This window comes from Grammomys surdaster, unplaced genomic scaffold, assembly GCF_004785775.1.
Source record: "Grammomys surdaster isolate TR1022 unplaced genomic scaffold, NIH_TR_1.0 146, whole genome shotgun sequence".
NCBI lineage: Eukaryota > Metazoa > Chordata > Mammalia > Rodentia > Muridae > Grammomys > Grammomys surdaster.
In genome coordinates this window covers 4,353,985-4,377,808 of record NW_021604604.1, presented here as the reverse complement: position 1 = coordinate 4,377,808, position 23,824 = coordinate 4,353,985, and the positions used below count along the sequence as shown (strand labels likewise).

The 23,824-nt window shown below is 39.6% G+C and overlaps 1 protein-coding gene across 1 annotated transcript in view; it reads right to left on the bottom strand.

Annotated features, from left to right (window-relative positions):
- Positions 1 to 23,824, bottom strand: part of Dnajc1 (DnaJ heat shock protein family (Hsp40) member C1) — a 170,611-nt gene that overhangs the window by 13,767 nt on the left and 133,020 nt on the right. The window contains exon 9 of the mRNA XM_028764834.1: positions 15,449 to 15,568. Within this exon, the coding sequence (XP_028620667.1) occupies positions 15,449 to 15,568 (120 nt within the window). The remainder of the gene's footprint in view (positions 1 to 15,448; positions 15,569 to 23,824) is intronic.

Here is a 23,824-nt window from a genome sequence, read left to right as displayed (position 1 = left end):
TCCCTCCCTCCAAGACAGGGTCTCTCTATGATATGGCTGGGATTAAAGTCATATGCCACCATGCCTGACTGCAACATGTTTTCTCAAGCCAATCAGATTGGAAATCTCTAAGCCCTGAGTCTCAGCTCCATGAACACACTGGTATGTGGAGATGAGGCACCCTTAGACAGCCACTCTTTGGTGTGGGCATGCCAGTATTAGAGCACTGACTGTACTGACAAAGTCTGCTCTCCACAGCCAAAACCCACTTCTTGCCTTCATAAGGTCACTCAATTAGTTTGAGAACATGATGCCAGAGATTCCTGGCATGCACAGACAATTCCTAATACAATTTATATCATAATTTGGCTTCTCTCTATATAATCATAATCGTTTAGATAGTCAGTGTCCAACTCTAAACTGGATTAGACATCACTATCATTTAGAAGTCATACCTTTTCTGACTTGAAAGGCAATTTATATTTATAAGGTTCCTTAGCTACAAGCAGAACACAATGTTTCAACTCTATATAGGCAACAATCTGTTATTTTAGCCTCTTTGACAAATCTGCATGATTCTGATGTCATGATTTTTAGGAGTTAGAGAGATGGCTCAGCTATTAAGAGCACTCACTGGTTACTCTTGAGAAGATCCAGGTTCAAGTCCAAGTACCCACATGGTGGCTCACTCCAGTCCTAGAGTATCCAATGCCTTCTTCTGGTCTCTGCAGGCACCAGGCACATACGGTATACAAACAAACATGCAGGCAAAGCACCCATGCATATAAAACAATAAAATAATAAAGATGGTTTTATAAAAATGATGGCTGCAGGTAACTCAGTTTTTTTTGTTAACTTCTAATGTTTCAAGAGAAGCATTTATATGGTAGATAAAGGCAAAAATGTGTGTGTTGGGGGGGGTCAAGTTTGGCATCTCCAGCTGATCATTTAAATTTAGTGTAACAAAGAACTTTTCAAATAAATAACAGCTAATGACCAGGGTGCTGCTGAATAACACAGCCTACCACTCTGGGAAAGGAAAGTCATCTTTCTGTGACATGGTTATCACCAAATGCACTTTTCTCCCTGACGACCTTATGATTTCCGAGGTATGGGTGCTGATTTGCTCTTGAGCTGGTTTGTGTTTTTCTATGGTGTGTGGTTGAGGTTTTAGCTGGTGGTTATATTTTCTGTTATGTGCCACTGCAGGTGATGTGTCTCAACACACACTATAACAAGGGATGTTTAGGATTGTTTTTTTCTGGTCTCACCTGGGGAAAAAATCTCTACACAGAACTCATCCATGTGAGTCTTTAGTACCCAAGCAACTGGGCTGGGCAGTTTCTGTGTGAACCACAGCACCCGATGTGCATGGAGTCGCCTGGACAGAGTTACAGGGATGTGCACTTCATCAGGCTCTGACGTGTCAGGCATTTAAAAAGATCCAGTAATTCCACTTATTATTAAATTATCCTAAAAAATCTCAAGAAATGGGAGCTTATATCTTGTTGGGGGCGTATAGCTCAGAGTAAGCAAACAAACAAGCAAAAGCCTAAAATAAGCTTCCTTCCTTCTAGTGATAAAGCAACATAAATTACAAAACGGGTAAGAACCAGGGAAGCTGACAGTGACATGACATGAGTTCAAATCTCTGTGTCACATAGGACTCTGTGATTCAGAATAGTCCTGGCATAGTCCTCAGATAACTCAGGGAAGAGGACGTTGACTGCAAGAGATAAGCTTCAGTCATACTTTCAGACTCTGGCTCACTTGATATCTTAACTATTATGAAGATAACAGAAATTATGGGCTGGCCCAATGGCTGAGCAGGTTAAGGGGCTTTCGAAATCTGGTATCAAACTTGATGTAAAATGGTGGAGAGACATCAGTTTCCCTCTGGCTTCCACATATGGTACCAAAGGATGTGTGAGTCCACTCTCCTTCCCCACACAGATAACAAACAGGGATAAACAAAAAAATGCAGCTAAGAGGTATATATTTACACACACACACACACACACACACACACCCCTCTAAGAGGTATATATTATTTACTCTAGTAGTTTTCTAGTTGGATTTCCCACTCATTACAACTAAGAATTACTGCAGCTTTCAAATTCCAGGTATATTCTGTTACCTGAACATTAAACAAACCACTTGAAATATGTTTTCAACTGGTCGGAAGTAGTGCTGAACAATTCTATCATGTATCCAAATGTATTTGTGTTCATCTTATCCATTAAATAGGGGGACCCTTTCAACTGACTGACTGACCATGTCTGTAACTAGTGTTGATGGCCATCTGCAGGCAGGAGATGCTTCTGTGACAGACAGGAGCATAATTCTCTAGACACTACTAGTGCACTCGTGAAGACTGAAATGACCCCGTGTGCCTTCACCCATACTCCTCTCTGATTAGTAGCTTCCCAAACATTAGGAAAAAGAGGCAACTTAAACCACATTAGCTCCTAAGCATCTGCTCAAGGTCAGTAAGTCGTTATATGAATAACTGAAGGTGCTGTATGAAGTCCCTACTAGACAAGTTGGTGCTGTTGTAAGAACATGGATTGCACAGTGAGCTGAGAGTCAGTGACAGCAGTAAAAGTGCCTATGACTAACTGGACACAGCCTGTAAGGGAGACGCTCTGCTTTTACTAAGACACAGAGTTCTAATGGGTGCAAACTGCAGACACACTTTGTTAGCAACAGACCATATAGAGGGCTAGAGAAATAACACAAAGGGTCTGGTGTGGAGAATTATACAGAAAAATTTCAACTAGGCTCACCATAATGCCATAACAGTCTCCACCTGTGAGACAGGGGCAGCAGGACTAAATTTGAGCCCAGCTTGGGATTCATAGAAAGATTTCTCCCAATGCTTTTGAAAGCATTTTAAGCTATCTTTGTATTGTATCCTCCTGCACCAAGCATGTGCAGTGCTGAGGGTGGAACTCCGTCTGGGCACTGCACATGCTTAGTGCAGAAGGATGAGTTTCACCAATGCTTGGCAGTCTGCTGGCAAGGACTTTGGGAGGTGGTCCTTCTCAGGAACCTAGCTGCTTACTGCTCACTTACTGGCCTGTTGCTAGGACAGTACCACTCCTCTTTGGACTCAGAAGATCAGGAAACTTTGCCTGAGGGGTGATTAACAGAGCAGCTGCAGTATTTGAGGGTCTAAAGGGCAGCATGGGCTAAGAATGAGCCACCTTAACCCAGACCTGCATTAACTAGCTCCATGGCCTTGACCAAATCCCTCTTCTAGAATACTATCTGCAGCAAAGTGGTAATTGTTTACATCAGTGCAGCTTTTCTATCTGCTATCAAATGCCATCCCCTGACCACCTATGGAACCAACCGGTATCACAAAAGAAGTGCAGCTCAGACTGACCAAGGGCTGATGACAAACAGGAGCTCAGGTGTGAAGAGCGCCTGGCGCAGCCTTCAAGGAATGTGGCAGGAATTTGACATTGGGCTAGGACAGGAAAGTAGGCTCAAGATGAATACAGCTGAGAAATGTGTTCTTTGTATTTTGATGGGTCTTGTTAAGGCTCTGAATATAGTAATCATGGGACCTTTGTCTATGCTTTGATTATTCCTCAACGACTTTGCTTATGCCTTAGGACTGACCAGATTCTTTGTATGTACCTAGAATAATATCAAAGCAGACTGGGAAAAAAAACCCACTTCAACTTCAGCCTGGCTGGAGTCCTGCTCTAGTGTTTTCTAATTGTATTTTCTTTCTTTAACCCTCACTCCCTCCCTTGAGACCCTGAGCAGGCTTGGTCAGTCAGGACAGCAGCACCAAGTTTTTTTAAGCTGGGTTCTTTTTCAACTTCACCTTCGTCTGCAGAGCCAAAGGACTGTACTAATAGTTTCTTTTTAATTCAAGCATTCTGTCACAGCGTGACATTAGTAATGAAATATCTTTCCACTCTATTCAATAATTACCAAAGGCTTACGGTTTGCTTAGGGCGTCACTGTAGTTTCAGTCGTGGTATTATACATATACAGGATGGTTCTAGCCCCTCAAGGACTTGTTACAGAGATTTCATACTAACACTGTGTTTAAGAAAGAGACCTTGCTTTATTGACTTAAATGTTTAAAGTCCAGGTGTGGTGGCACACTATAACCCCTGCAATCTTATATTTAGGAAGTGGAAGCAGGACTGTCAGGAGTTCGAGGTCATCCATGGTGTGACTATCCATTTGACAGAATCTAGAGTCACAGAAGAGAAACATTCTGGGAATGTCTGTGAAGGATTGATTATCTAGATTAGATTGAGGTGGAAAAACGTGGACAGCCCTGGTGCTGTTTGTATTTTGATGCTAATTCAGCTTCCCCAGGAGGGGCTGCCCAGGATGAGTAGTGAATCAAAGTAGTGAATCACTTACTCAAGACTTTATGTGGCCCTTCTAATGAATAAAGAAACCAATAACTAGGCAAGTAGGCAAGTAGAGTGGGAGGGAGGAAGAGAAGAAGCAGGGCTTTTGGATGGGGACATTGGGGAGGGCAAGATGTAGTTACTAGTGAGCCCTTAGTTTAGATAGAGAATCCACCAGGATTCGCCAGGATTTAGACTTAATATGGTTTACAAGATTAGGATTCTAGTTGTTGCACTCAGCGACACAGAGTTTAATACAAGAGGTATACCAAACACCAAATAACAGGGCCAAAAAATACCTTCAGCGCACACATACCATATTACAGTGAAGACACTAGACATATAGAATAAGAAACAGTACTGAATGCTGCAAGAGAAAAGGCCCAAGTCATGTATGGAGGCAGGCCAAGTCAGAAAGACTACAATACCAACTTGGACTATTATACATAGCAAAACTATTTATCATCATTGAAAATAAAAATTTTCTAGAAAAAAAACCAGACTAGTGGGCAGAGTCATGCTCCAACCATGGGTGCTCAGATGTACATATCTTTGGCCATTTATTTAAACTTTGATCTCACATCAAGATCCTGAAGATGCCTGTCTTTGTTCCTCTTCCCAGTGTGGCCACATTAAATAAATCTTTTTCTTTTCCTCCCCCTGCCCCTTTCCACCTAAACAAATGAGCTACAGAAAAATAAGACTACAGGAATATGTGGGCACTAAGCCAGCTTTACAAAGACTATTTGGAAAAATACTTCAGGCTGAAGACAAGGATAAATATACATGAGGAAACAAGAAAAAAATAAACAATACAAGGATAGTTAATAAAGAGAAGTTTAAGAAAACATTACAAAATCATTAAAATTACAGGAATACGTATCTTTCAATAGTAAATGAATATTAATGATCTCTATTCTCCACTAAAAAGACAGACTTACTTCGGTACAGGAAAGGAAACTGCCAATCAAGTGAAGAAACAGCCCACAGAATTGGAGAAAATCTCTGGCAACTATATATATATATCCACATATGACAGAGGATTAGTATTTAGAATACACAGAGAATTAAACAAAAAACAAACTACTTAGTTAACAATGGACTAGAAGACAGTTCTCAAATGCACACGGACAGCAGAAACTTTAAGATGTGCTCAGCATCCTTTGCCATCTTGGAAATGTTTGCCCCAATCAGAATGGCTATCATAATCATGGAGAAAATAAAGGGAAGTTTTTATCTAGTGTTAGGAGTAGGAACTGGTGCATTCTCTTTGTTTTTTGTTTTTTTTTTTTGAACTGGTGCATTCTCAAACATGTAAAACTAAAGTTACCACACGAGACTTACACATCTGTGTTCACTATGGCTCTGCTGACAGTAACTAGGAAGTAGAATCAGACAAGCTGTTCAGCAACTGAAGAATGGATAACAAAAATGTGGCATAGATACAGAATGAATGGCACAGTTTCATTAGCTGTAGACAAAATGCTATATACCTGTTAGGAGCCGCGTTCGCCATTGCAACATGGCGCCGGTTTCCTGCTTCCTGGTTCTTCTTGAGAGCCTTGCTTGAATGTGCGCCTGCGCAAGGTGCAAAAACCAGTATGCTAATTTGGCGATGTCGTGAGACCCAATGAGTGTGTGGCACGTCTCCTAGGGCTCTATATAAGCCACAGGTTTTTGGGGCTTGGGGTCCCTCGCCTCACTGCCATCTAAAGAGCTGTACAATAAATTGCTGTCAGAAGAATCCTGAGTGTGGCGTTCTCCTTATCGGCGAGGCTGCGCGCCGCAACTGGTACCGGAAACCCGGGAACGAAGCCGAACGTCTCGGTGTTTTATCCAGTTTCGAGGGATCCTGTAGGCTCAACAGAGGGTTCAGAACTGACGGCGCGAGAAGTCTAGACGCTTTTTTGCAAGGTATGGTGGATCCTGTCTATTTTGCTATTGCTATCCTTGTTTGGGCTGTGGTAGTTCTTGTGCTCTGCTTCTGTTTTAACTACCATACACAAGGAAAGGAGTGTACTTGCCCTCCGCGTATAGAGGATACAAAATGCCAAGACAAGGTAAGAGAGGGACAAAGAGCTTTAGCAGAACACCAGGATAGCCTATCAGAAGCAGAAAAGGATAAGAGCGCTAAAAATAAAATAAAGAAAAAGGAAAAGAAAAAAGAGGAAATTAAGAAAGAAGTAGCTACAAAAAAGGAACATAAAAAACAGGAAGAGCCTAAGAGAAAACTATATCCTGTGTTAACTGAGTTTCAGAATTTAAGAATTAATGACTTCGCCTCTGAGGAGACGTCCTCGGGGGATGAAGAAGATACAGAGGATATCGACACCTCATCCTCTGATAGTGTGTTAGATCTTGAGGAACAGGCAGAGTTAGATAAAGAAGCAGCCCGTTATGAGTCTGAAAGATATGGGCTGGATTCGCCTTATGCACCGGGGTATGCCTCATCTGCCCCACCATTGGAGGAAGTAGTTAGAGTTAAAAAGAAAAAACCAAAAGAGAGACAGGAAAGACTGTCGTCCAATTCTCTTATTACAGCTAAGGAAAGAGAAAAGATAAGAGTAGCCTTTCCCGTATGGGAAGATGCTAACCAAACCAGACAACATTCACAGCTAGATTTAAAACAATTAAAAACGCTAGCCGAATCGGTACAGACTTATGGAATCAATGCCTCTTTTACTCAGGCACTAATAGAAAGACTTGTGGTCAATGCCATGACAGCAGATGACTGGTATAATACTGTTAAGGCTTGCCTGACTATGGGACAATATCTAGACTGGAAATCCATTTTTCAAGAATTCTGTGCTTCACAGGTAAGACAAAATTTAGCTCAGGGGCATCCACAATGGAACTTTGACATGCTTACAGGGCAGGGACAATGGGCTATCAATCAAACGGCCTACCCTGTAGAAGTATATGAGCAAATTAATAAGGCAGCTGTAAAAGCATGGAAAAGTCTCCCTAACAAAGGACAGGTTTCAGGAAACTTGACAAGAATTATTCAAGGAAACAATGAGCCGTTCTCAGACTTTGTGGCAAGGATGATGGAGGCGGCAGGAAGGATTTTTGGAGATCCTGAGACGGCCATGCCTCTCATAGAACAACTAATTTTTGAACAATGTACTAGAGAATGCAGAAATGCTATTACACCTTGGAAAGGGAAAGGGTTAAATGCATGGATGAAGGCTTGTAGAGAAATAGGAGGACCTCTATCTAATGCCGGATTGGCAGCTGCTGTTTTAGCGGCTCAGAGGGCCTCTAATGTTAAATGTTTCAGGTGTGGAAAACTGGGACACATACAAAGACAATGTAGAGCACCTGGCACTACTAGTACATGTTATTACTCACTGCCTTGAAGCCTGGGCTGCTTGGGGCAAGCCCCTTCAGCTGAAGACTGATAATGGACCAGCCTATACGTCTAAAACCTTTCAACAGTTTTGCTTAAGGCTTGGTGTCCGTCATATAACTGGCTTGCCATATAATCCTCAGGCACAAGGGATTGTGGAACGTGCCAATGGCACATTGAAAACTTATTTACAAAAACAAAAGGGAGGAATAGGCCCCAACATGGGACCTAAGACATCTATCTCCCTAGCCCTATTTACCTTAAATTTTTTAAATCTGGATTCTGATGGGCAATCTGCTGCTGACAGACATGTGGCTCCAAGTCCTCAAAAAGAATATGTTAAATGGAAAGATGTCTTAACTAACCAATGGAAGGGCCCGGATCCAGTTTTGGAGAGATCCAGGGGAGCTGTTTGTGTTTTTCCACAGGATCAAGAAAATCCAATCTGGATACCAAGCAGACTGACCAGAACTGTGAAAGAGGACTCACCAACCCCTGAAGACAAATTTAGCGGGGGCTGCTACCAGTTTATCAGCCTTTGCAACTCTAGGAAATTGGTCACAACAGGCTAAGGAGCTACAAGAAGAACTCCTGCTCAAGATTGCTGTTTTGAATGGGACCAGAATAAACCCGATTGATGTTAGAGACTTCACTTCCTGGCTCACGTCCACCTTCTCCTTTTTTAAGGAGTGAATGGGGGTGGGAATGTTTGGCTGTATGATCTTTGGGGGAGTGCTGATCACACTCTGGTTGCTCTGCAAATTTAAAAAACAACATCATAGACTTATCACTCAAGCACTGCTTGCCTCAGAGCAGGGAACATCCCCTCAAGCTTGGTTAAATATGCTTAAACAGTGAGACACTATCATTCAATGGGATACCCTGAGGGCTCGTGTTCCCATTGCACCAGGAATCCTGAGTGGTAGTCCTCCACACTTCCCAGGGCTCGGGTTCCCATTGCACGGGACATAAGTGTGGAGGGTCTCAATACTGTTTAACTGCCTTGAACGCCTTACTGGTAGAACGGTGGGCTTGATCGGCGAAATAACAGTTGGAAAATTGTTGCAGCAATTTAATAAAAAAGGGGGAGATGTTAGGAGCTGCGTTCGCCATTGCAACATGGCGCCGGTTTCCTGCTTCCTGGTTCTTCTTGAGAGCCTTGCTTGAATGTGCGCCTGCGCAAGGTGCAAAAACCAGTATGCTAATTTGGCGATGTCGTGAGACCCAATGAGTGTGTGGCACGTCTCCTAGGGCTCTATATAAGACACAGGTTTTTGGGGCTTGGGGTCCCTCACCTCACTGCCATCTAAAGAGCTGTACAATAAATTGCTGTCAGAAGAATCCTGAGTGTGGCGTTCTCCTTATCGGCGAGGCTGAGCGCCGCATATACCAGATCTCTAAAACCTTTTCATGCTTTGAGAGTCTCATGTAGCTCAGGCTAGTCTGAGTGCTAGGGTCATTAGTGTGCACTCAGATAAAGGTATTCATCTCTTGTTCAACTAAAACTGACTAGCACGACGATCTTTAGGTTTGTCTACACTGCACACAGAGCAGCATTTCCTTCTTTGTATTCATAGACCACATTTTCTCTGTCTACCCTTTGGGTCATCTCATTGTCTTGGCTATACTGCTCTGATGGTCACAGAAGTGCACATGCATTTTCCACTTCTTGGTTTTGTTTCTTCTGAATATGCACATCCAGAAGAACTGATGGATTTTTAATTTCTAGAGAAACCTCAATACTGTTTTCCATAATACATTCTATGCACATTCTAACTAACAGGTATAGTGTACAGTATGTTTTATAGTTTTATGTTTTATATTTAGGTATTTAATCCACTTTGTTTTTTTTCCATGATGTAAGATATTTCATTATTTTCATGTTGTTACTATGTTTCTTAAGTACCATTTGCTGAATAGTCTATTCTTTGTAAGTATTCATTGCATCCCTTTGTGAATACTAGGTGACTGAGTATGTACAGGTTTTTATTTACTTGCACTATGTCACTATGTAAGATATTAGACTACTGTAACCTGGTAAGTACTTTCCACTCTTAGTCTACTCTGATTGCCCTGTGTTGGCAGGTGGTGATGGTAGTAATAGGTTTCTGTCCTTTGTAGAATTTCTAGTTGCCCTTTTTTGGTAAATGAATGCACATATTTCACACACACACACACACACACACACACACACACACACACACAGAGAGAGAGATCGAGAGAGAGAGAGAGAGAGAGAGAGAGAGAGAGAGAGAGAGAGAGAGAGAATATATAAGCTACACATACTATCTATTCTAAAACACTCCTTCCCTAGGGTTCTGGTCCTTGGCAGGAAGTCCTCAATCTCTTGTTCCAACTTGTACATCCTGCTCTTGCCAGCTATAGGATGATGTGACTGCAGTTCCTGGACTTGATCTAGCACTGCCTGGAGCTCATGCTTTCTTCTTTGACTCGCCCTTCTTTTTGCTGGAGGATAACCTCAGGTATTTCCTCTCACACATAAATTGTTCTAGATTCAGAACACAACTTCTCAGAACTGTAAAGGAACTGTTTCCTTGCCTCACAAAGGCTTGTAGCTTAGTCTCAGTGCTCATAAGTTTCTCCATAATCTTCTCCATATATGTATTTGGTTTTGGAAAACTTACTAAGTGGCCCCAGGTGTCCCTGCATACTGGAACGCTTTACTGTATCATTTACTGAACAACAATCTTGCCTCCGGTTTCTTTTTCTTTAACTGGGACTTAATCGGGTCTAGATTTCTAGGGTTGATTTCCTATATTTCTTCTCCATATGTTAAAACAGTTTGCCTTTTTATTCTGTTTCCTAGGAGATAATTTTCAACCACTCTGTTTGATACTTATTTGTGTTTCGATATTTTTTATGGTATCCTGTCCTAAAAATGTCATCTATCTATCTATCTATCTATCTATCTATCTATCTAATATCTATCATATGTGTATATGTATCTCTGTATGTTTATCTATCACTTATCTATTGTATGTGCATATGTGTATATGTGCATATGTGCATATGTGTATATGTGTATATGCAGGTGTAGACATGCACTGGCACCTGTTGCCTTTTTTTTTTCTTCCTAAGATTCAGCATTGTCTTGATTATCTGGATATTAGAAGACTGCTATAAGATTGCATCGATAGGCTCAAACAAACTTATTAAAGAAGGCTGATATAGCTCTACCTAAAGATATCCAATCAAGTATTCTATAATATTCTTATATTCAACTGCAAAAAATTAAGTAAAGTCCAACTGTTAGAAAGTGAATAATTTTATATGAACAAATAGTTTATTTTAGAAGATTAAAAAAAGTACTTTGACGATTATTTCTTATTAGGTCATTATTGTTAAAATTTCATATCTGAAAAAAAAAATCACACCCGGCTTAGTGAGATGGCTCAGCAGATAAAGACACTTGCTTAAGCAAAGTCCTCAGTTTGACCTTTATCCCCATGGAAGCAGAGAATCAAAACAAACAAACAAACTCCTACAAGATGTCCTCTGACCTCCAAACACTTCATGGTGTGCATATTCATGCATACACAAAGATTAAATAAATGCAATGAAAATCTCAAAACAGAAGAAAAAAAAATTCTACATTGATTCCTGAAACAACTGTCATAAATTACAACCAAAAAATTAAATTGAAGAAAATTCCCTTAGTTTATGTCAATGACAAATTGTAAATACCTCCAAACCCACGCTGTTTCTTTTTTTTTCTTTTTTCTTTTGGTTTTTTGAGACAGGGTTTCTCTGTGTAGCCCTGGCTGTCCTGGAACTCACTCTGTAGACCCGGCTGGCCTCAAACTCAGAAATCCACCTGCCTCTGCCTCCCAAGTGCTGGGATGAAAGCCGTGCACCACCACCGCCCGGCCCCACATTTCTTTATTATAAGAGGAATAAAAACCCTCTGCATTAATTACTACTTAATATTCATCAGAATTCTCATCAGGCAAAAAAAAATACTGAGTAATTGGCCTATAATGGAATCAGTGGTTTGGAAAGCTGAAGCAGAATGACTACTACAAGTTTATGTTGGTTATGTTTAGAATAAAAAAACATAAAACATCACGAAACAACAAGGGAACAACTTTTAAGTGTGAATGATGTTATCACTGAAATTTATAAATCAAATGAGCGAGCAGCTCATCTAGCAAGGACATGGTATAAAGCAAACAGGTATTCCACAGTGAAGTGTTGTTTAAGGCTGGCAGCCAGTGAAGAAACCAAAAGGTTAGTCCTCACCATTCCTCAGAACTTTAGGTAGGACTACTCCGATGCTAAAAATAATAACAATGTATCTTCAAAATAACATAAAACTATATTCTTAACTTACTAATAACCATAAGGCTTGCTGATCTTGAGAAGACAACATAACAACACTGTATAAATTCTGCTACTGTGTATCTTCTGCCTCTGTGGCAGTTATAGCTAACGACAAGGGGATTTCACTACCTGCACTCCTCACGGGCAGAACTTATGCACTTCTTATATTACACTTTGGCATTAATTATAGAAGTTAAATCTAACCACCTGGCTTTTGTTTTGCTGTCTACCTGGGCCTTTTCTAAACAAGCAGAAAATCTCCTCTCAGACTGTTATCATAAACAGAATGGAGATTAGTGCCCGAAGAGAACCAGGGTCAGCTTACAACCTTTTAGGAACAAGAAACCTGATGCTCCCTGACCTTAACTTAGAAGCCTGCAGTTAATAATCACATTAAAGGTGGTTTTACATGCCAGACAGTTTTTGTTTCCTTTGTTGTTTTTACAATTAGAGTGTCCTTTGTGGTTACTAAAATTATATGCCAAAAGACATAATTAACATTTAAAATATTTAAGACTCAAGAAAGTTGGACTTACAGTTTACCTGAGTTAAAAATACCTTAATGTTAAAAAATTTTAATACTAAAATACTGCTTGTACATACCCAATGTTATAACAATTTAACTCTAATTATGACAATTAATATACTGTTTCTCTTTTAAACTGAGGAATAAAATATGTCTTTTACATATTTTATCTAGAATCTAACAAATAGAGAGCCATACACTCTAGCACTGCCACACTCACCTTTCCCCATGAAGGGTCAATTGCTTCTGGAAGGAAAGAAGCAAGCCTGAAGCTACACATTTGGCAGACAAAAAAGGTCAAAAAGCAGCTGTGCAGCTTGGGGTCAGTGTGCAGGGTAAGGGAGATGAGGAACCTGGTTCCTCTTCCATAATCAAGCACTTAATGACAACAAATCTAATTAACACTGCAAGCCAAAAGGAAGTGTAGGTGACCTCTTAAAGAGTGATTAACTTTCACTTAACATCCCACTAAAGGGACTGTAACAGCTAAACCCACTGCAGCTGCCTTAGTGTGGTTCATAAGTCATTCTTGGGGTTACTGAAATAAGTTATCTAAGGGCTTTTCAGAGGTGGCTCAGCAATTAAGAGCATAGGCTACTCTTCAGAGAACTGCGATTTATTTTCCAGCATCCACAGGGTAACTCACAACTGTTTGTAACTCTAATCCCAGGGGAGGGTTCTGTGCTCCTCTGCTGGATTTCTTGGGTATCAGGCATGATGAACGTGGTGTATAGACATACATAAGCAGATGAAACTCTCATACACATAAAATAAGATTAAAACAACACTGCAATAGTACCAAGAGGCATTATTTATGTGTATGAAATTGCCAAAGAATAAATACAAATAATTTTTAAAAAGCTAGCTGAGTCTTCAGATACCTGTTTTTTTTTTTTTTTTTTTCTCAAGAGAACATCTTTGCTCTGACATGTTACTGAGATGCACAGTGAGGCTGCAGAGATGCCACAGTGTGGCAGATTGTGACATAGTTCTCCTATGATGGCATCTCAGGAGGCTACAAAAGTTTAGATTTATTAAGTATTTTCACAGTACTTTTAATCTTGTGAAAAGAGAAGATATTATGCAGTGTGTTCAAACATACATACTCAAGTCAGTGAACCACTTCATATTAAAAAGTACTACAGACGTAAAATCAGCCTCCCCAGGAGAAGGCTGGGGAAAAGTAATAAAACACATAAGATATGTTGTAAGTAAACCACATAAGCAAAGGTTTAAAAAGAAGCCCCTGCAGTAAGACCTCTCTTGTAAATTCAGTAAAGTAGTAACTGTGGGGCTGTGCCAGAGAGATCTTGTTAAACTCCACCCCTTTTTAGTCTTCATTCTCTACCTCTTAAGAAGACACCAAATTGCCGGGCGGTGGTGGCGTACGCCTTTAATCCCAGCACTTGGGAGGCAGAGACAGGCGGATTTCTGAGTTCGAGGCCAGCCTGGTCTACAGAGTGAGTTCCAGGACAGCCAGGGCTACACAGAGAAACCCTGTCTTGAAAAACAAAAAACAAACAAACAAAAAAAAAGAAGACACCAAATTAACACATTATTGTTTTTCTTTATATAATCAAGTTAAAAGTTTTGGGCTCTTTAAAACAGTATTTTTAGAATGTTTAAAATTATTTTTAGCAATTAAAAATACAATGTTTAAATTATCAATATCCCTGGAATATCTTTAATGTGCTTATATAGTTATACCATTCCTTACAAAATACCTTAAAACAAGAAAATGAAATGCATATCTCAGCAGTGTAATTAGTAGAAAAGCAATTCTCTATGAGCTAAAGATGACTGGTCACTCAACAAAGTGCAGACATGATGTTACTAGGTACAATTTGTGTAAGATGATCACACTTACATATACATATGTAAATTTTAAATTTTCAAAGCAAGTCCCGGTCAAAGGAACTGAAGAAAAGAGAAAAAAAGTTGACAGTACTTTTTAAATATATATTTGCTTCTAAATTAAAAACATAGAAGTTTATTATGAAAAGTAAGCTCTAGCAATTATAACACATTCTCATTATTTTAGTAGCTGTGTTTTACTAGTGAGCTCATTAAAATGTGCACACTGTAAAAAAGACCTAAAAGCATGGTAACCAAATTAAAGAGGAAATTTAAATTTTTGCTGTTAGTAACTCTTTTTAAGAAGTTTTATACCAGTAAGATGTATATGAAGAAAATTTAGTCAAGGTTATTATTTAGTATGATTTATACAAATATCAGTTTGATATCTGAGACAGGAGGTTTCTTTCTGACTTCTAATTAGATGTTGGGAAATAAAATGGCATCCATCAAGTGCTCTACTGTAGTCTCCCTGAACAAAAACATCTAAAGTGGTATGTCTCAGGGTTCTTGGTCTATACTTTGTCTTCTAGGTGTTAGGTATGGCCATTTACACACAAATTCCAAAATCAATGGACAGCAGCATCCTGGAAAGAAGGCAAAGCCTCTGTTTCCACAGACCCGAGCGCGCTCACTTCATTAACCTAAACCACCTGTCTAAATACACTGGCGATCTGTACTTGAGTGTTAAGGCTGAAATACAACCTCTCTAATTCTGATCAGTTTGAAAACTGTCTTCTCCACGATTAAAGGGTCAATATACACAAAATCTAATACTGTTTTTTATGATTAGGTTTCAGTAGCTTCAGCCTCTGAACACTACAGAAGTCTTTCATACAGCTGTTACACTATGGAGAAGGGGATGGATTCACATCTGGTTTTTGCTTATTCCATTACTGGTTCATGCCCAGGTCCTTTCTCCACAGATAACCCAGGACCCATCTCAGTCTGCCTCCTGCATAGTTGGCTTGTTCCTGATTGTCACTCCCCAGACAATGCAAATCTCAGTGAACTCACATCTGTCACAGATCGACCCAATTCATGTGCAATCTTTTCCCATCGACCTGGGGTCCCTCCTGGGAACTTAACCATACTTCTTGTCAGTTGACTGAGGTCCTCTTCTGTCCATACAGGTGCCTGCAAAACATTAAACAAAATTTTAAGAAATTGGAAAAATGTCTACTATAACATCAACATGCCTGTGAAACAAATTATTGGCAAAACCCTTTCTGCAATGACCAACAGTTACTAAACATGTATCTAGGTTTAGTCAAAGCTGGGGCAGCACCTTTAACCAGAGAATAGAGTCCCAGAAGTGTCTGTAAGATTTTTGCATGCATATAAAAAAACAGAAGTACTGCATAATGCAAAACTATGTTTTTGAAGATATTTTTTTTAAAAAAAAGACCAATTTTATATTAAAATAAAAAACATTATCAAAGTCCATAAAAATTCTTGGAACAAAATGTAGTGCTGCTCATATAACTCACATAATATGACTAGTAAGATTTTGAAGTTAAAAAAATACTTATAAAAATGGTTTTAAGAAGTATACGTGAAAATCTGAACAAGAAAAAGCATTGATTGAGAGTCAGAACTGCAGAAGATTACATGTCTTGCTCATTCTATGTAACAATAATGACATACAATTTTATAAATGTTTAATTTGCCAAATGCTAACACTCTGTAAAACTTGGGAACAAGTTAAGATTAGGAACTCTTTGACCAAGGTGTGAGCCACCCAGTCTTTGCAAAGCTTTTGATGTTGAAATAGTGAAAACACCTTAAAAATTACAAAACTGCAAAACAATTCTAGTAGCATCATATTGCTGAATAATGGTCAAAAACCTAAAACCGAGGAAAGAAACATAAATCATTGCTGAATACAAAAAAACATATGACAACTACTTTCTAGCATAAGCTACCACCCACCAGAGGCAGTAGCTACTCTGGCATCAAACAAAGAAAGATGAAGGAAGCCCACCTCATTTTCCTTTAATGAGAAAGAAAGAAAGAAAGAGAGAAGGGATGGGGGGAAGGAGGAAGAGAAAGGTAGTAGGAGGAAATCTTAGAAACAAATACCTTTTCTAATCACCATTTCCGATAATGAACAGGCATACACCAAGCAGTTTGCATTACAGAACCATCAGCACAGAACACAGTCAGAGGTGAGTGACCCCGGGGACTATCTCCACAGCTCCAGCCAAGCCTCTCCCTGACACTAATCCTTCCTGTCATTCTCCCACTGTGCTTTAACCACACTGACATCCGCAGGCCTCACTGCAGGCCTAACGGGCCCTTCCTGACTTTTTACTGTCTCCCCCAATCAATGGTTCAAGCATGCTCTTTTCACCATGTCCAAATGGCAGCTTCACTCATAATCAAAGTGCACTGCCCCTGTTAAAGGGCTTTCCGAAAGGCTCTCCTATTTGCATTCATTTGCAAAGCAAACTACTTTTATTCACTTTGTTCTGCTATCAAGAATGTTCCCTGAAGCAGATGAATTGGCATAAATACAACCTGCCACTTAAGAGTCAGTAAATAATAGCCAATAGTAAGGAGGATTTTATCAATCATTCTATTTTGTATCTACTAAGGGCTGAAAGCCTCAAACATATTCATCAGTACAGCCTCGACAATACAAGCATAACCTCACTCAGATAAAAAGGCAATCTACACTGGATCTGGTTAGAATTTCTTTGATATTTAATGAAGATCAGAAATTTAATTCTCTGTATCACTTGAGCCAAAAATTACACGGAGGAGTTTTCCTTCCTTTTTTGCCTCATTTAACAAAAAAATGTGTTATTTAGATATCACTTAGAGGAAACAAATTGGATTTTCAAAGAAATACTACTCTTATTGATAAACCCCTAAACTCTGATGCAAAAGAAAACACAAAAAGGGTAAGGCTTGAGGACAATTTAAATATATGCAAAATCAAGCCATGAAGAACATTAAGATCCTCACTGAAACAGGACTCAGAGCCAAAGCATACCAGTGCAGTGTGCTTTAGACACAGCAAATCACTGCTGTGCTCTCTCTCAAGAAAAGAGGTCTGCATTAGCTTAAATAGAGAGCTGTGCAAAACTTCTATTTTTAGTAAGTTGATTTTCCAAAATATCCGACATATATTAACAGTGGACACTAAAAACCAACTGGATTTTAATTTCTTGTTAACGAGTCAAAAACATAGCACTACAGTTTTCCTGGGGAGGCAACATTTTTATTTAAATCAAATGCCTTTATCGAAACCTGGAAAAGAAAAATCACAGACTGCCTCAGCAAACTTCCTCTTGTTTCTAGTTATTTCATGGCCATGATTTTTATTGTTATTGTTAAAAGATGGGTGATAACAAGAACTCACGGCTGAAATCTGAGTGTGGCCTCTGAGCTATTCATTATTCCCTCTCCTACAGCTGCAAGGCACTTTGGTGAATGTGTAATTCCTCAGCAGTAGTTAGTGGTGTCTTTAAAGGAACAGAGCCCACTGTGATCCAGCTACTCCAGCAGCCATGAGGGTGGCTGTGGTGTGAATGTGTTCTCCCTGGTCTAATGTAGAGCCAACTGTAGCTGTGAAAGTCAGATGAATGCATAAGCATACTGCTTTGCCACTTAAAACCATGTGTGTCCAATATTACTGAAACACCGGGCCAAAAATTCATCTCTACAGTAAAGTACTGGAAGCTACCACATGGTGTGGGGACAGCTGTTGTGACTGCACCAGCATTCCAATTTTGCATCAGAAAAGCCCCTCTCTGGGAATAAATCTCCATACTGAATACAAAATAAAAAGTAAGTTTTCAAATTAGTCAGTATTTTATATAATGATCCCCAAGTAAGAATGAATACGGAAATTTAAACTGTATTATCAAAAAATACTCCTTTGGGATGGATTTTTGTCATAAAACCTGCTATGTTCAAAGACTTGCCTCTGAAAATCTTTAATATTCTTGGATTATGAGGGCTTGGAGTGTCAAGGGAAAGCTTGCTGTTATGTTTATAGAACCTATATGCAGAGTTTCCCCTTCCAGCTTTAGACCATAAAGTGTGAAATACAAAGTATTATGCTATTTATTTGGCTGAAAAATTATGGTTACATTAAAAGAAAAATATACACACTACTTGTTGCATTCTCATATTTTTGGTAGAAGGTTCTTTTCTATTTAATAGATAGTTAAATTTTTATACTGACCCATTTTTAGTCAGTTTAGTTCAACTCAGAATATTAGAAATTTTACTCAAGAAAATATTTTTTATATTCTGCCCACTAGTTAAAATATCAGTTGTACAGCTATAACATGGATAGTATCCCTAAAACTCTTTATTTTGTACAGTTTTAGAATGCATTTGGCTTTCAGCTATTATAATTTCCTTTCCAACTTAAAAGTGACCATGACAAACTTCTGTGTAAACCAACGGTATAGGAAGAACAACAAAATTAAAACCAAACGACCTTGAATGTCAACCTGTGAGGCCCCTCTTAGTGTGTTACAGATAGCCGTCTTCTCACCATCCACACAGGCTCATCATGAAGCTGACCACTAAGCCTATTACACCCTCTCCTTCCATGAGCTGGATGCAGCAACACAAAGACCAGACCAGACACAAGAAAAACCTCCACTCGGTGTTGCTTCGGTGATAAGCAAGTGTCCCACTACTGAGATAAATCCATAGAGACCGAATCTCTGTGTGGCTCTCGCCAAACCCTCACAAGTTACCTTGGAATGCATTATACTCCTCTGCCTGGGCCATCCCCTGCTCACTTCTGGAAGGGCTGACTTATGTGGGGCTCCGATTCCTCTTGCAGCTCTGCTGTATCTGGCTGCTGAGATTTTTTTCTCAGGTCATTATTGTTGCCATTCCTATCAGGCCAACTAAGCTGGACCACACTACTGTAGATCCTAAAAGTAATTTTTTCATGGTTTTAGCCTTTCAGACTGTTTGCAGTCAGCCAACAAAATACCTTTCATTACTAAACCACTGAATAGGCCAGGAGTCAAATATGTTTGATGCAATCTCCATGTTCCCTATTGTATCCACAGACATCTGGGCTTGTTGAGCATTGAAAAGACTTCCTCATACATCAACTCAAGAAGTTCTGACTCTAAGCAGAGGCAGGTAAATCTCTCTAAGCTCAAGGTCAGTCTGGTCTACACAGTAAGTTCCAGGACAGGCCAAGATGTATAATATCAAAACCAAACCAAAACAAAAAATTAACAAAAATTCTCACTACCTCTCTTTTTTCCTTTTCTTTATATTTTGGAAAGCAACTGTCCCAAGAAAGAAACCTGTTCCTTTTAGCTTCTTCCTAGATAATTAAGGGGTAGATGTTAAGAAATATTTACTTAGAAAATTCAGGATTCATTCTTGATCAGTATGACCTCCTTCTTTTCCTGATGGCAATCACAGTCCAGCCAGACTGGTATACCTGTGAGGTGACAGCATAGCAAACCATATAAGAAAATCTACCTAGTCCTGGTTCAGCCACTTCAAATTTCTTACAAGAAGGAATCACAAAGTCCCAGTTCCTGATCACATGGCTGAATATACTTCTTGCCAATATAGCTGTAAGTGGGGCAGCTAACTAAAGTCTGTAATTGTATAAAACATATTCTCTTCTTGGACCTCTTTACAGTCTGGTATTCAAAGTGCATAAGGAGTTTTCCTGGGCTGATGGGACAGCCCAGTAGTAAAGGCACTTGCTGTGCAAATCTGGCCACCTGAGTTCCACCCCTGATCCCCAGGCAAAATAAAGTATAAAAGAAAGGACTTCACAAAGCTTCCCTATGACCTCCACACATACATGCCTCCTATCCACATACAACTTAAACTAAAATTTTAATGTTTTTTATATTTTATGTGGGAGTATTTTGCCTGCATATATATATCTACACCATGTGCATGCTATGTGCCCATGGAGGTCAGTAGAAAGTGCTGGATCCCCTAGAACCAGAGTTACAGATGGTTGTGGATGCTAGGAAATGAATCCAGGTCCTCTGAAAGTGCTCTTAACTACTGAGCCATCTCTACAGCCTACTCTCCTCAAAAGAATTCTTACTACTAATAAAGTAAATAACCCATTTTAAAATGGGGAAAGGTGAACTTCCCTACCACGCCTAGGGGCACTATCTAGCAACATTCTGTTCTGCTCCTTCTCCTGCAATTTTTTCTGAGCCATGGATATGGGGGTTACATTGCAGTTTTATTAGCTAGGGTGGGGTACCCCACCTTACTCTTTTCATTTTGACAAGTTGTAGATTTCTCTAATAGTCTCTCCCTGTTGGTAAGAAGTGACAGCTTATATTTCTTTATGGGCATAACGATAAGTGTTGAGAATACAATATGGTTCCCTGTATAAGACCAGGACAATGAATGACAGCATTAGCTGACATGCCAACACAGGCAGAGGATTGCCAAATGGCCCCTCACCTAGAAGAAGAGCTAGAAATGGTCAATAGCTTCTGAGAAATGGAAAATTAACGTGCTCTAGGGATGAGTTCCTGCATATCAAGTCCAATATCAAGTCATCAGCCCTGGTTATACATATGTATACGCAACACTTAAGTAGACTCAGTAGGTTGTGTGCACACACATACACACACACACACATACACACACAAACACACACACATATACACACACACATACACACACATATATATACACTCACACACACAGAGCATAACAATGATTAAAAAAGACAATGAATTGGGGAGGGAGGGTGATTTAACATTTACTAACAGATTAAAAAAGAAGACCACACCGGGTGGTGGTGGCGCACGCCTTTAATCCCAGCACTTGGGAGGCAGAGGCAGGCGGATTTCTGAGTTCGAGGCCAGCCTGGTCTACAGAGTGAGTTCCAGGACAGCCAGGGCTATACAGAGAAACTCTGTCTTGAGAAAACAAAAAACAAAAGACAAAAAACCAAAAAAACAAAAAACAAAAAAACAGAAAACAAAAAACAACACAAAAAAGGAAGACCATGCAAATTATAATCACAGTGACTTTGCCTTTGGGGTCTAGGGAAGAATGAATGAGACTGAAATGGGGCTCCAGTAGCGTGGGTGGGTGACATGTCACAAGGCTTTGAAGGCTTTTTGTTTGTTTTTTTTACTTTTTAGTTTTTGAGACTGGGTTTGTATAGCCCTGGCTGTCCAGGTACTTGCTCTGTAGACCAGGCTGCCTCAAACTCAGAGAGATCTGCTTCTGTCGGCATCCTGAGTGCTGGGATTAAAAGTGCGCCACCACCTGGTTTCCAGGTGCCCAATCTTCAGATGCCCCAGAGAAGAACTTGGAATTTTTTTTAGGCTTAGGCTGGGAGGCAGCCCGCCTGCCTGCCCGCCCGCCCGCCCGCTCGCCTGCCCTCCCTCCTTCCTTCCTTCCTTCCTTCCTTCCTTCCTTCCTTCCTTCCTTCCTTCCTTCCTTCCTTCCTTCTTTCCTTCTTTCCTTCCCTTTTCTGGAGACAGGGTTATAGGCTTACTAACTGCTACTATGTAGACTCTTAACTGCTTCACATGCATTCTCTATTCAGTCCTCAGTACAACCTCAGAAATGTGGCTATCCCACTGTGCAGGAACACTGAGAGGTTATACAACTTGTTTAAGATCTAAAACTTTGATCATAACATTTTCCACTACTAAATGTTCCCACAAATGTTCACAATTTCCTAAAAGAAAAAAAAAAATCCAAGTTCTCTAGGGCATCTAAAGACTGGCGCCTGGAAACCATGCTACCTCTCTAGTTTTATCTCATCTTAATCTCTGCGTCAGATATCTACAGCTAGCTAAAAACTACTAGCTCTAAATACTCAGACTATCTCACATCGCTGAACCTTTTAAATATTTGCTTTTTGTTCAGGATGTACTGTTCTAGATTACCTACACAGGAACTCCTCCTCTTCCAAGAACTGTTGTCTCTGAGAAGCCTTCTTAACTCCCCAGGGTACTTAAATTAATCTTGCTAGGTTCCCTCCATACCATTTTATAGTTTTACTAAAATGACTGCATTATATTCTGATGATCTCCTTCTATAACTGTTTCTAAGTATAATTACAACCCCCTTTGATTTTCATGTACACATGCTCAATGGCAACAAATTATAAAGTCAGCAAATAACTGTTAAATAAGTTTTGGGGGACAAGACAGAAGAATTCATACAAAATCAGACTGACTAGATAGGAAACTAAGTTCAAGACACACTGAGCACGCGTGCACGGATAGTTCTAGGTGGTGAGACTGAAATGACAACCACACACTCACAGGGAACGGAGTACAGAGCTCTTGCTGTGCAGAGATCGGACATAGACGTTCAGTCTCAAGGGACATTTCAATTTATAGATTTATAGCTTTTAAAATTAGATGTGATCTCAAGAGAACAACTACTTTATCTTCAGGCAGAAAATTTTCTGTATTATCTTACTGGGGAAAAAGCTGAAGCCAAAAGAAATTGAAGAGACTTTAAAAAAATATCAGAGCATATGATTGATAAATGATATAGGGAAAATTAAAAACCAGTTGTATCTTTATCTCTTTTACTTTACAGTGGTGCATGTAAGTATTTTTCAAAGGTCATAATATTCAATATAATGGCACTTGATTCTTGGGCCACTAAGAAGTTTAGAAATTTTAGAAACTGCATTTGCTTAAAATAGGTCCATTTCAATTAGAACCATTCTAGTCCTATGCCCTATTTTCCAGCAAGAAGAAATAGAAACTTACAAACGTTGAAAACACCTTAAATTCACTGTGCTATGGGTAACAGTCTAGGAGAACCCTGAGGCTGCCCAGTTTCAGCTCAGTAATCCGTCAACAGATCCTGAGGTGACAAATCGAAGTGTGAATGTTGAAAAGAAAATCTGCACCAAGACAAATTGTTGAAAGTGACTATCTTTTCAGTGTTTATACAAAATTAGCTAGCGTTACAATTCACATGACATTATTGTCAGGATAAGGTTTGCAAATTTTATAAATTAAGATAAACGATTTTTATCCTAGGAAATAGTTTCCAGTTTTATCACAAATAAAGCCGAGAGCTGCCTTGTGGTAGCATGTGGAAACAGCTAACATTGCTACAACATCTGAGGAAAAACGACTGTTTCTACTTGACAGCAAGTGAGCTTAGTCTGCTGGGTTATGTGCAGGCACTGGTCAGTAGAGCCCCCAGCCTCTCATCATGCCAATCTGTTTGCTCCAAATTAGCCAATGATCCATTCAACATCATTAGTGTGAGCCTGCTGTATGTTGAATACAACCAAAGAGTACTTTTGTTTGCTTTTACCTGTTGATATGTTTGTTATACTAAGTTAAAATTCTCAAGTATTAAAACATATGAAAAGGCTGGAGATAGTTAATAGCCTTGGCTGCTCTTCCAGAGACTCCATCCGGATAGTAT